Below are 14337 nucleotides of genomic sequence, written 5' to 3' on the forward strand. Positions count from 1 at the left end.
TGTTATTGATTTTAATAAAATTTTACATTGTAAATAATTTATATACAGTTTTCATGTGATGTAATATTTTTAATTAAATACAATTAGTTTGATATGATATTTTATATAACACCCTAAACCCGGCCTAGAAGTCCAGTCCAAGTTTAGCGAGTTACATCAACGATACTTACATATCACACAAGTAACACAATAATACTAAATCATGCTTCATTCCTCATAAAGATTAGCTAGTGCATAATCTTCCAAAGTTCTACTATCATAAATTACCGAAAGTCCTAACATAACACTTAAAAGAAAGGTAAAAGCTTGACCCAGCTCCCGCGGCACCGACCCATTCAAGATTGAGAACCACCTGAAATCCAATCAATAACAAAATGAGTTGTGAACTCAGTGCGTAAAAGAAGTTTGTTCAATTAATGCTCATTTATAAAAAATTCCAAATTCAAATATTCGCTTCGATACAGACAAAATTTTTAGTTCAGATTCAGAGCAGATTAGTTACACACATATATATAGTAAATTCAGTTCCAAATATAGTATAGATCAAATTCAGATGCAATATTCCTACCCCCAACTGCTACACACCGTCTTCAGCCATCCCAACACACCGTTAAGGACATTCAATGCCCAACCAACCCTGCACACCTTAAAGTGTCCATTTGACACTTTTACGGAGACGCAGTTTAGCTGCTAGATCAGAATGCAACAAAGTGCTAGAGTCAGATTTATACCTATTGTGGCTTAGCGACTATTTCAGAACAAATTACTTCTTTCTTCGCTATATCTCAACCCATGCAAATGCAGAGCAAAAATATCCATATCGAGTATTCAGTCATTCTATTTTATTTCACAAACAGAAAAGGTAGTTCAACCTCAGAATAAGTGTCATAGTATATATGCAATTATGTTATTCACACATCAGTCTCAGAATATTAGATAGCTTTCATACAATTAAATTCAACCATTCATACAATGAAGAAGTCAGTATCAGTGTTAAACAATATTCATAGCCTCAAAAATAGGTTTTGAGCCCTAATAACATGCCATATAGCTGGTCACACGCCCATGTGCCTTGCCCGTGTGGTTTTGAAGCATAAACAGTTAGTTAACCAGCTTAGACACACGCCGTGTCCCTGCCCGTATGAATCACACGGCCCAGGTACACGGCCCGAGTACACGCCCGTGTCCCTGACCGTATGGTTTTATACCATAAATAGTGAGTTACACGGCCAAGGCACACGCCCGTGTCCCTGGTCGTGTGGTATTATACCATAAACAGTGAGTTATACGGCCCGAACACACACTTGTATTCGTTGCTCGTATGAACCCTACACTAATATGGCCACACACGACCTAAACACACGCCCGTGTCCCTGCTCGTATGGCCGTAAAGTGATAAACAGTGAGTTACATGGCTAACCACACGGTCAGCCACACGCTCGTGTGCCTGGCCGTGTAGTGTCGATAGCTACCATTTTCGGCGATCGAAACTTGAAAAAAAACTAAAGTTTTCGATACGCACCTGAAGAGATTTCGAAGTAACAACAGCGTAAAAGATCCTCGAAGCCTAAAACAATCATTCAGTAACACAATTTAACCATTTAATTAGCAGAATTTCCCGACTACGTACTAAATGCTTATGTTGAAAGTTTTGACACAAAACCTTCGACAGACCCAAACTCACCGAAACTTCAGCAACAATCACAGAAGTTGTCGAGTTGCTACTCCTTATTGCTAATATTCTCGCCTATTAGGAAACAAATGATCGTTTATCAGAGATTCTCGAAACTCACAAATAATTTAATGCAAGTTACGAAAATAAAAGTAAATTGTGGGAACATTCACGTTGACAGTTACTTACCCGATAGCCTTCTGACCAGTGACTAACAACAAAATTTTCGTTAATCCCGTATCCCCCACGGTTCCGATTAGCAAAATAAAATAAACTAAAACGAAAGAGAACGGAGAAGAAGATGAAAGCGACGAAGAAGAAATAAAAATAAAAGAAAACTAACGTTAATTAAATTCTTAACTTCCAAGCAGATTTCTAGCATTTGTCAAAAAGATTCCTCATTGTCTCCTTCAGGACTAGAACACAGGACTTAACAAGATATAGATAGATACTTAACCAATGAACGAGCAGGCTCATTCTTAGCACAATTTCACACTGAATTGGACTTAACCGGGTAAAGCATGACTAAGGGTTGATTTTAAAATAACAAAACCTTTTAACGACGCAACTCAAACTTTAGACCTTAGACACAAAAGCAGAGCACAAAACCAAAGATATAGAAATCTAATTACTGTAGATTCTCACAATAAATTTTCGGGGCGTTACATTTTAGGGCGTTACATTTGATATAATTTATAATAATCATTTAATTTTAACTCTAAATTCATTTTATAATTAAATAATTATCTTTCTTTCCTTCCTTTTTGGAGTGATAAAATTAGATGCATCAAAATCAAATTTTGCCTCGTATTGGAGAGAGATAAGTTTAATAATAGTTGAAAGTGTGATGATTTCTTATGATTGTTTTACGAGGTAAATAGGTGGTGTTTCACTAGCTGATGTAAATTTATAGCTAGTGATAAAATTAGATGCATCAAAATCAAATTCTGCCTCCACATTGGAGGGAGATAAGTTTAATAACAGTTGAAAGTGTGATGATTTCTTATGATTGTTTTACGAGGTAAATAGGTGGTCTTATGATTTTTTACGAGGTAAATAGGTGGTGTTTGACCAGCTGATGTAAATTTATAGCTAGTGTATCAAAATCAAATTCTGCCTCCACATTGGAGGGAGATAAGTTTAATAATAGTTGAAAGTGTGATGATTTCTTATGATTGTTTTACAAGGTAAATAAGTGGTGTTTGACAGTTGATGTAAATTTATAGCTAGTGATAAAATTAGATGCATCAAAATCAAATTCTGCCTCCACGTTGGAGGGAGATAAGTTTAATAATAGTTGAAAGTGTGATGATTTTTTATGATTGTTTTACAAGGCAAATAGTTGGTGTTTGACCAGCTGATGTAAATTTATAGCTAGTGATAAAATTAGATGGATAAAAATCAAACTCTAAAAGTTTAATAATAGTTGAAAGTGTGATGATTTCTTATGATTGTTTTATGAGGTAAATAAGTGGTGTTGGAATGTAAATTTATAGCTTTTTCTTATGATATTAGGTGATGTTATAGTTTTCATGTATAATAATAATCTGTAGCTAAACATAGTTTCCTTGCAAGGAAATAATACATTTTCCTATCATCACCTCATTTAATAAAGTTAATACCATAGTAATTATACATAATCTTAAAATTTTCAACCCAATTAATTTTTTTAAAAATGAATTTAAGCATCTACTTATTAAAATTCTAAAGGTAACTTCACTTAATTCTCACATTTCCATAATTAATAATTTATTTGATATACACACCTTGAAGCCAATTAATTAAAAAAATCTTACTATTTTTATCTCCTAAAAAATCAAATACCAAAATATTAAAACATTGAAATCGTGACTAAACTAAAACTCAGTCAAGATTTTGGCCAATGAATGTTTTAATATATATAATACAAAAAAAAAAATGAAGTAGATGTTGCTGAGTTTTCATTCCAACAACCAAACTCCCTTTGATTCATACCCCCAGGTGTCAGAGAATGTCATTTTCCTTTCAGAAATTCTGTACTGTCAAAAAAAAAAAAAGCTTAAATATGTTGTCAATCCTTGTACGTTGGTCAAATTTAAAATTTAATCCTTACATCTTAAATTTTAAAATCAATTCAATTAAAAATTTTAATTTAATTATTAACATTAACAGTATTTTCCGTCAAGGTTTTTTTTTTTTGACATTTTGATTAAATTATTTTGACAAAATAAATATGTTATTGAAAAATTTTGACTAAAAATACAAACTAAATCAGAAAATAAAATAATTTTAATTTTTAACTTTTAACTTTTAAAATACAGAATTAATCTAAAATTTTTATCAAAATATCGTAACTCTTTATTGAATATTAACAATCATATCAAACATTAATAAATTATCTCTTTTAAATCTATATTAGCCTGATAATGAGCAACTCTATTTCCCGATTGGCGTACAAAGAGCAATGGTGCCATGCCCTGCACATTATTCACCTAAAATAGAGTAATCTAATGTATTTTGATTTTTTTAATAAATTGATTTATTTAGGTCGAATTTTATTATTAATCCATTGTGAATTTCGTTTTTATATTTTAGTTTGATTATTTTAGTTATTACACTTTTTAAAATTTGAAAATTTGATATTAACCCAAATAGTCGTTAAGTTAAAATATGTTATTTTTAGAATTTTATATCGAAAACATATGATCACATATGTAATGCCATGTGAAGCTGCTAATTCCTCAAAATACTTAAAAAAGTCACATTATTTTAGTTAATTAATTCAATGACCACCGTTTGAGAAATGAATGAAATTTCAAAATTCAAAAAGTGTAAAAATTAAAGATGATCAAATTGGAGAATACATACGAAATCCATAACTTACACTTAGTAGGGGACTAATAAGATAATTTGGCATAACGAATTTAACCGTGTTATTACTAAAATTTTAAAATTCGAAAAGTATAAGAATTAAAATGACCAAATTATAATACAAGAACTAAATTCATATCTTACTAATAATACAGGGACTAATAATAGAATTTGACCATGGATGTAAACCAGTAATAACGTAAACCTTCATGTGCAGGCAAAGCTAAGTAACACCAAACAAAATAAATTTTTTTCTTTTAATTTATTTTCTTTGAATTTTCTATTTTTGATGATCTCTCAACTCCCCTACTTGAAAACCAAGCCAAACCTCCAAACTTCAACAAGAACAAAGTCCCATGTCTTTTTCTCTTTTAACAACCCCCCCCCCCCCCTTCTTCTTAAACTTACTACTCCCATGGCTTTGTGTATATTATATATTTAGCCTCTATGTTAAGCAAGGTTAGGTAACTGACAGCTACAATTTAAAACACTCCCCTTTCAAATCCTTCCTTTTTTTACACCATTTCCTTACTTGCCTCTATTCATCCCTCCTCCTCCTTCACCTCCGTCTCCATACCATTTCCCTAATCAACTGTTAGAGGATCATCCCACAGGCTTATTTTTGTTTGGTGTTTTGGTTCTTTGGTTTTTTTTATTAACACAATATATTAAACCATGCAGCTTCATATCTCGCCAAGTTTGAGACATGTAACAGTACTTCCAGGGAAAGGTGTTAGAGAATTCATCAAAGTGAAGGTTGGTTCCAGAAAGGTTTCTTATCGGATGCTTTTCTACTCACTTCTCTTCTTCACATTCCTTCTCCGCTTTATCTTTGTTTTGTCAACTATTGATAGCATTGATGGAGACCATCCCAAGTGTTCCACCATTGGTAAGCTTTCCCTTGTCTTCTATTAAAATTCAAGTTCCAATGTTGCAGATATCAGATAAATAAACAAAAAATCCTGGAAAAAATTTCATATAGGATAATGTTACTAGTAACATGAATTTTATACTTAAATATATATATATGTGTGTACAATAAATCACTAAACTTGAAAACGATATTCTTTTAAAGCAACTCCTATGTATGAGTTTTTTAACATAAAATTTGTTATCTGATGTGCTTTGAAAATGCCGAAGCCGGCATTGTGATTTCTATGATTATCCATAGCCACAGAGAGAGAGAGAAAAAAAAAATTGAGAGATGTAGATGGAGAATCTTAGTTGACAATATACAAAGTGATATAGCTGCATTTAAAAAAGTGCCCTTGATTTGCCATCATATTTATTTAGGATATCTTTGTGTATGATATATATATATAAATATAAATATATCAATGTATGTATGCATGCCTATGCTCACTTCCTATAGATCACCATTAAGCATGTGAAAGTACTTTAGATATTATTTCTGCCTGTAGATGGTCGGTTAATTAACAGTTTTTGTTTTCACAACCTAATCCTTAGCAAGGAAAAAACAAATACATAAATACTTCATACAAGTATAGTAACGCAATAATAATGACAAGATATTTGGTTTTTTTTTTAATTAATTACTGATTTTTTATTTATTTATGGCAGGTTGCTTGGGAAAAAGAATAGGACCAAGGATCTTGGGAAGAAGGATAGAATCAATTGTAAATTCCTACTCTCATTCTAGTTACTAATTAACAACTTATTTTCATTAAAATATTTGCTTTTCTTTTCGAATAATTGTTTTCATTATTGTTGTTCTTTGCTTAAGTAATACGGTTGAGGTTTATTGCAATAGGTCCCAGAGGTGATATACCGAATCCTAGAAGAACCAGTAAGCAAAGATGAAGTACTAGGAAAAACTGATGTTCCTCAGACATTACAAGAGTTTATGTCTGAAATGAAACAAAGCAGATCAGATGCAAAAGCCTTTGCTCTAAGGCTTAGAGAAATGGTATTATTCACTTGAATACATATATTGTAGTTAATTAATGAAGATATCATTGGAGCTAATGAACAATTTGGCATTTGTTTTTCAGATAGTTCTACTTGAACAAAGAACCAGAACAGCCAAAATTCAAGAATATTTGTATCGCCATGTAGCATCGAGCAGCATACCGAAACAGCTTCATTGCTTAGCGCTAAAGCTAGCCAATGAACACTCCAACAATGCAGCCGCTCGCCTCCAACTCCCTTCAGCCGAACTCGTCCCGGCCCTTGTTGATAACTCTTACTTCCACTTTGTCCTTGCCTCAGATAATGTGCTTGCAGCCTCGGTCGTCGCTACATCCCTTGTTAAAAACGCGTTACGCCCCGAAAAATTCGTGCTCCACATTATAACAGATAGGAAAACTTACTCCCCTATGCAGGCCTGGTTCTCATTGCATCCTTTAGACCCTGCTATAATTGAGGTCAAGGCTTTGCATCAATTCGATTGGCTTTCAAAAGGGAAGGTTCCTGTTTTGGAAGCAATGGAAAAAGATCAAAGAGTAAGGTCACAGTTCAGAGGGGGATCATCTGCAATCGTAGCGAATAACACTGAGAAGCCTCAAGTTATCGCCGCGAAACTACAAGCACTCAGTCCTAAGTACAACTCCTTGATGAATCACATTCGGATACATTTACCAGAGGTAATAAATGAACTACTTTTGTTAGTTTAAGTAGATGGAAAAGGAAGATATAGTGACAAGTAGTAAATGGCCTTTACTAGTTTACTCAGCTCCGTTTTCTTTGCAGTTGTTTCCGAGCCTTAACAAGGTAGTCTTCCTAGACGATGACATCGTGATTCAAACCGATCTTTCACCTCTGTGGGACATCGATATGAATGGAAAAGTTAATGGAGCAGTGGAGACATGTAGGGGTGAAGACTCGTTCGTCATGTCGAAGCGGTTCAAAAGCTATCTCAACTTCTCCCATCCTTTAATTGCAAAGAATTTTGACCCTAACGAATGTGCATGGGCATATGGCATGAACATTTTCGATCTCGAGGCCTGGAGGAAGACAAATATTAGCCTCACATACTATCACTGGCTTGAAGAGGTAATATACATACATATATACACTTTGATTTTAGTATATATCAGATAAATGTGGGGAATAATTTCAATGGTACCTGCAGAATTTCAAATCAGACCTCAGTTTGTGGCAACTAGGAACATTACCCCCTGGTTTAATAGCATTCTATGGGCATGTTCATGTGATTGATCCATTTTGGCACATGTTGGGATTGGGGTACCAAGATAATACAACATTAGCTGATGCTGAAACAGCTGGGGTCATCCATTTCAATGGCAGAGCAAAGCCTTGGCTCGACATAGCCTTCCCTCAACTCCGACCATTGTGGGCTAAGTACATCGATTTCTCGGATAAGTTCATAAAGGGATGTCATATTAGAGCTTCTTAACAAAGACATTTTGAGAGTATATAGTGAGTTACGATAATGATGATAAAAATATACATGTTTGTATATGAGAAAGAAGATAAGGGGGAGAGAGTTCTTTGCAAATTCAAGGCCTTACAATACAGATTCTGAAAATCATAACACCAACAGGCTTCTGCTCTTTTTATATTTTTTTCTCAAACTGTTCTTCCCTTATGATGATCTCTCTTTTTCTATAATTTCATACTGTATTGAGATAAAAGATTAAAGCTTGCAAATATACCTGGTATTAACCAACTAAACATGAAATTAGATAATGAAAACTATGATATTTATTAATAAAAGAAAAATCATAATAAGAAAGGCTGAGGTTTGTGATTTTACAGGGGAACTACAAAACCTGTAATGTAAGTCAATACTGAATTATTAATTATCAATTGAATAAGCAAAGCTGAATTTTGGATATTCATAAGCGGGTGGTGAGCTATAACATCAAGTTGAAGGATTCAACCATCAAACACCAACTAGTATAACAGGTTGCTGCCTTTTTGAGCTACAAGGCAAGTTTACCTGCTTGATATGTCCATTTCACTATATATATGTATGTCAGCATTGGAGATCTGCAATTTTTAATTGCTATTTAGCAACGACTTTATTGTCAATATTCCAAATCCTTTTTTATTCACCAAAAAACTGAAATAATTTTGTTAATCAAATTGAAAAAATATTCTCATTGTCCACTTTGCCAATGACACCATTCTTTTCATATTTCTTTTCCCTATGTCCATTTCTGACAGCAAACCTCCATATCCAGGGAGTTGAAGGGATAGGAAAATTCTTATACCAAAATACACACAAAAGAAATTATTAATCTCAATGAATGTAGAAAAAGTATACGAGAAAATCAAAATCAGAGAAGCACAAATTCAATAAAACTAGTAGTAGTAAGTAGACAGCAAGCTACTCATGCATGAGAAAGCTCAATAGATAAGCCCTGTAAAACTTGGAAAATTTTCAACTAAACTTACTTTTTTCCTGTAACATTAGAGACCAAATCCCTCAAGAACTTGGCAGATTTTGTAATGGGAGAATTAATAGCCATCAAATTATACAACACATTCTCAACTTCCTCAATGCCTGGTCTTGATTTGAACCTTGAAACTACCTTCAATTCACCATCTTCTTCAACGAGGACCGACCATTGCTCTCCACTCAAAACCCCATCTCTCACACACTTGAAAACCATTCCTTTCCTTTTACTCAAAACACCCCTGACTTCTAAGCCCATAAATGAATAAATCACTTCAAAAGATCCTACAAATCCTTTCAAATCACCAAAGCCATTGTCTTCGTCAGAACCCCATTTAGGATTGAAAATCACCAATGGCTTTGGATACAAGCTGTCAGCTATTGCTTTGATAAGAGCAAGCTGCGATGGCTCAGGGGCCAAAAAGACAGCTACATCTGAAGGACTCAAAATTCTATTATTTTTGCTAACTGAAGGTAAGTCAATATGTTCAATATGGCTAAACGAGGAGGATGATTCAAAAGTTTGAATTCCAGCTTCTTTTAAACGAACATCAGGCCAAAGAACTAAAATCTCAACTAAAGAACCTTTCCTTTTGAGTGACATATCTTTAAAGATGTCTAGAGCTAGTTGAGCTAGAGATGATGGAGAGTCATCAATGAGTGGAATTTCAACTTGAAACCTGGGTTGTTTTAGCTTCTTGAGCTTGCCTACTAGCTTGGGATTGTTGAGAGGCTTCTCCAAGCAGGTGGAAAGGCATGTTTTGGCTTGGAGAATGGCTTCTTCTCTGGATGAGGGAGGTGTAGAAGGGGAAATAAGTGATGCATGTAGTGTTAGAGTGGGGAACTTGTGGTTGTAGGAGGCATTTGGGTTGATGAAAGAGAGATGGGAATGATAGTTTGGGTGCGTGGGAGAGAATGGTATCTGGGTTTTAGAGGTTTGAAGATGAAGTTTGAGAAAATTGGATGCCATATCTGTAGGTGTACTGAATTTTGATACTTTGAGCAGAGGTAGTTGAAAGATGTGCAAAAAGATAAGGTATGATGGGCATTTTGCAGCCTTACAAGAAGGAAAATCAAACATTATCAAGAAGTGGGATTTCAAAACTGAAAATAATAATAGTAATAAAAGGTATCTTTAATTAAAATATTAATTAGGTCTTTTTATTTATTTCCTGAATAATAATTAAGTTTTTAATTATTAACATAAAACTTGCATTAAATATTAACATTTTTTGTTTATTTATTTCCCTATTTAACTCTTTTATTAAAAGATGGGTATTAATAAATAAGAATTAATATTTGTAAAACAAAATAATTGAATGTGATTAAATTAGATATTAATATGCTCTTAATAGAAGCAAAGTAAAATCAATTATAAAAATTGAGCACAAAACAAATTGTTTTGCAGACATGAGTACCTATCCTTAACCCAGAACACAAAGAGAAACAAAGGTTGCCAGATTAACTTATTAGAAATTTACATGTGATTACCAGCACCAAATCGTAGGAGTACAATGACAGTCACCCAACAAAGCCAGTTAGAAAAACTTCAGTGAAATCTAGACACCCCAGAACATTAACTTATACCCTTGTTTGCATCAAAATGCAACCCCAATCATTGTTGGTTGCCAACTTAGGCAACCGGAGGGCGGAGGACATGGTCCTGTGAAGTATCCACTGCTGCAGGCGGCATGAACTGCCACATTGCAACTCCAGGATAACCAATGAGAGGTACCAACTTGTTCCCAGGAGCTTGACCTGGAGCCGCAGCAAATGCAGCAGGGATTGCTGATGGTGCGGGTGGCATGAAGCTAGGTTGTGCATTCATTGCTTTGAGTTGCTGCTCCAGCCTTTCTTTCTCTGCCTTCAGCCTTTGCTTTTCGTCACGAAGCTCATTCTTTTCAGCCTAAAAAGAGAAAGTCCAGTTTAATATGATGCAGTGGATATAATTGATACTTCTTTAATTATTTTCACAACACCAGCAGTTTCCAAATATAAAATTGCATGCTAAAGATTCCGACTTTCTTTTATGCAGAAAAGACACTCAAAGCAGCCTCACCTTCAACTCTTTAATCCTTTCCTGTAGACTAGTATTTGAATCCTTCAATTTCTGGGCTTCACCTCGTAACTGGGTCACCATTCGGACAGCATCAATCAAAATAGCAGACTTATCAGTTTTGGGAGGCCTTCCAGGTTCCAAAATAGAACCCAACTCCATAAACCTGTTATTACGCAAACATTGACGCTTGGAAGGGGAAAAAAGCAAAGCAAAGAAAAGGCAAAAGAAGGGAGATGCAAGTACTTGTCATTTAGCCTATCTCTACGCAACTTCTCTCTACATGCTTTGGAGCTAGATGCACTGCACGATTCGGACCTAACCCTGCAACAGAAATGGAATAAGAGATGAGATTCCTCTGATATTAAACTCGTGTCAGGTCAGTTTGCTTTTGTAACTGAAACAATTGTAGATTCAGAGTCAATTATGTCAATAATATAACAGAAGGAATATTGAAAAGATTCTCAAGCTCATGCTACATCTAAATAATTTCATTGAAGGACATGAACTGCTGCATACTTGACGAACTATATTGTATCGCAGCAGGTTAAAAGCTAAGATAAATGAAAATGCTTTATCTCCTCAAAAGTAAATGCCCCTTTTTTTTGGTTACATAAATGCCCCTATGTATTTTTACTTTTTGTCTACTCAATATCTCATGGCCTAAAAAGTTTGGAATATTTTTATATTATTCCTTTAGTAAAAATATTCTAAGCCCCAAAGAAGTGTCCACTGATTAAATTGTTTTTCAAAACACAGATATGAGGGAATAAGTGAGGAAGTGGAAGGGGTGACATATATTTTAATTCTTTTTAGAAAAAATTATTACCAGATCATAAAGAGCTTGAAAAGACAGAATAGAACATTACCTCTTCTTTGAACCAGATTCCTTGAGACCGTCTGAATCTCCAAATGAGCCATCAATTTCCACACTAGGAACATATCATAACCGGCAATAAAGAAAAGTTACAAGATAGGAGAAAGAAACGCAGCAAAATATCCAAGTCAAAAGGTACAAGAACCACTACCCCCCCCCTTACCCCCCGGGGTGCCCCCTCTAGCTTGCCAATAGTATTGAAGTATGACATTTCAGCCAAGGTTAAATGAAAACAAACAAAGAATTGGTAGATCTAAAACTGGAATGAAAGTTATAAATGTGCCAAAATTAAAATCCCAAAACACATAAAGACAATAATGGCGACATCTGCTTACATCATAAGCCATTTCAGAACCAAGGTTTCTCGGTGTGGTGGACAAAGCACGAAACACAGGAGCACATGGGAGTGAGGACCATTGACCAAAGACCTCAATTAGGCTCCCACTGACCTATTCCAAAATGTTAGTCAAGACACTCCTACCCTCCCAATGGATCAGAATTCTAATTCCATAAATATCTCAAAGACTCGAGAAGCACAGAAAAAAATCACATATTCAGTAAAAAGAATAAGCCTAATGAAGTGCACATCAACACTGTTATTGCACAGTAACACGCTGCAAAGGAACAAGCCTACAGCATCCTCAGCCCTCAACAGCTACAAAACATGGTTACTCAACCAATTCTACTTCCAAATTCCAATAATAACGTTGCTTTGGTTTCAAAGAGAAGTTTGACCACAAAACCCAGTACATGAAAAATTGTATTTAAAGTTTAAAACACAAAATCCTTTCAAACCAAGCAATTGATAGAATGTAGGATGCATGACAGCATGAATAAAAAATGGACACAAAACCACATCTCTCAACATAGGAGCATTCAATAAATGCGATTTCAAGTATTATAACATACAAACAAACAGCACAGTCTTGAGCAAATGCAAGACTTAACAAGCTACTTGAAACATAGTGCCTCCTTGTCTAGTTCAGAGAATCTAAACCGTTGGCTAATATGAAGCATAGATGAAATTTATCAATCCTCAGCACTAGATTTTCAGAAAAAATAAAATAAACTAATAACCTTTTTAAATAACAATCTAACAATAAAATCCCTTAAAAGAACTAAGTTCACGAATCTAAGATAAAAACCCAAACATTTTACATAATTTACTCTTAAAAAAGATATACTGCCCACACACAAAAATCTCGTAACTTCTCCAGGAAAACAGGTGCAAAATCGATACTTCAAGAAAATTTCCATGAAACCCAATCATATGAAAACAAAATCAAATCCCCATAAGGTTAAAATAATCCCACAAGGCCAAACAATGAAATAAAAAAAATCTCAAAACCCTAATCGAAAATAAGAAAAAATAGGGAGAAAAGGCAGAGATTTCCCAGGAGGATACCTGACAACATTAGAAGGGGCGTCGATTGGCTGCGTAGACCAAGCAAAACCGGCATAAGGATCATCAGGGACAGGGATATCGTCGATCAAGGTAGCATAATCGAAGTGAGACCAATAATTGGAGTTTTCAGGGGACACCATTCTCCGCCGACTTTGATCTTGGCCGGAAAGATTGAAGTGTTAGGTTAGATATGCCGGCTTTGAAGAAGGGTTTGTTAAGAGAGAAAATGAAGAAATGGGCGTGGGGGGAAGAATGGTGGAAAATGTTGGGGAATGGAGGTAGGTGGCAGGCAGACAGGCCTGTTCAATTGGAATATTTTATTTGGGCTATTTTAGGGTTCAAAAGCTCAGTTGGGGGCAACTTAGCTCAAATTTTGATGGAAGCGTGTGTTTCATGTTTATTGCTCAATCATTTTTCTGATAAGTGTGTTTATTGTTCAATCATATCAATGTCTTGTATTTAAGATTTGTCTTTTCTTTCATGTAGACTTAAATCAATGTTTATTTATAAATTTATTTATTTATTTATTAAAATTATATGTTTTATATTTATTCGTTTAAATTAAATAAACATAACTGTTTATGAATAATAACAAATAAATAATATATATAATCTTTTAGATATAAAATAGTTTAATATAAATATTAATAATTATAATCATACAAATCATAATAATTTTATTAATATATACTAATAAAATAATAAACAATTAAATAAGCTTTAAACAAATTTATTTATGAACATAAATAACAAGTTTTGTTTGTGTTTAATTTGATTAATAAAGAAGCCTCAAAATGGTGCCTCCTATGCCTACTGATGCAAGCACTGTTGAGCAGAGAACTCACTATCGGAGATGAGAAATAGCTAATAGGATTAGTATAATAGATTTTGAATCTAACTTTCATGCCACATAATATCTTTTATTTGTCTTTTTTACTAAAATAAATTAAAAAAAATTATTTATCAAAATAGATTGTCAGCCCGATTATATATGAAAATGAGATTTTTTTTTATTCGCACCTATTTGACAGGCGCGATTCATTATTTTATATTATTTTTTATTTTTTAAATAAAATATTATTTTTTTTATTTTCAG

General features: G+C 33.9%; 4 protein-coding genes across 5 annotated transcripts; 1 reads left to right on the plus strand and 3 right to left on the minus strand.

Annotated features, from left to right (window-relative positions):
* Nucleotides 1-207: 207 nt before the first annotated feature.
* Nucleotides 208-2181, minus strand: LOC128280743 (uncharacterized). The gene is made up of 5 exons (XM_053019081.1): nt 2016-2181; nt 1685-1747; nt 1523-1567; nt 569-687; nt 208-352 (listed from the first exon to the last, which is right to left on the minus strand). The coding sequence occupies exons 1-5, from the start codon at nt 2052-2054 to the stop codon at nt 208-210; spliced, it is 411 nt and encodes a 136-aa protein (XP_052875041.1). The 5' UTR covers nt 2055-2181.
* A 2735-nt stretch (nt 2182-4916) lies between these two features.
* On the plus strand, nt 4917-8076 carry LOC108457029 (probable galacturonosyltransferase 12). The gene is made up of 6 exons (XM_017755831.2): nt 4917-5411; nt 6104-6159; nt 6294-6449; nt 6535-7125; nt 7232-7534; nt 7614-8076. The coding sequence occupies exons 1-6, from the start codon at nt 5198-5200 to the stop codon at nt 7896-7898; spliced, it is 1605 nt and encodes a 534-aa protein (XP_017611320.1). The 5' UTR covers nt 4917-5197; the 3' UTR covers nt 7899-8076.
* Nucleotides 6416-10012, minus strand: LOC108457030 (uncharacterized). Of its 2 annotated transcripts, XM_017755832.2 has the most exons (4): nt 8903-10012; nt 7608-8711; nt 7203-7485; nt 6416-6952 (listed from the first exon to the last, which is right to left on the minus strand). In XM_017755832.2, the coding sequence occupies exons 1-2, from the start codon at nt 9982-9984 to the stop codon at nt 8582-8584; spliced, it is 1212 nt and encodes a 403-aa protein (XP_017611321.2). In that variant the 5' UTR covers nt 9985-10012; the 3' UTR covers nt 6416-6952; nt 7203-7485; nt 7608-8581. The 2 variants fall into 2 exon arrangements, with proteins under 2 accessions (XP_017611321.2, XP_052886379.1); XM_053030419.1 differs by having other exon boundaries at nt 7216-7485; nt 7608-10010.
* A 189-nt stretch (nt 10013-10201) lies between these two features.
* Nucleotides 10202-13667, minus strand: LOC108453980 (transcription factor ILR3). Its single transcript, XM_017752253.2, has 5 exons — nt 13242-13667; nt 11829-11891; nt 11206-11283; nt 10963-11125; nt 10202-10809 (listed from the first exon to the last, which is right to left on the minus strand). The coding sequence occupies exons 1-5, from the start codon at nt 13379-13381 to the stop codon at nt 10537-10539; spliced, it is 717 nt and encodes a 238-aa protein (XP_017607742.1). The 5' UTR covers nt 13382-13667; the 3' UTR covers nt 10202-10536.
* Between the last annotated feature and the right edge of the window lie 670 nt (nt 13668-14337).

This window comes from Gossypium arboreum, chromosome 1, assembly GCF_025698485.1.
Source record: "Gossypium arboreum isolate Shixiya-1 chromosome 1, ASM2569848v2, whole genome shotgun sequence".
NCBI classification, from domain to species: Eukaryota; Viridiplantae; Streptophyta; class Magnoliopsida; order Malvales; family Malvaceae; genus Gossypium; species Gossypium arboreum.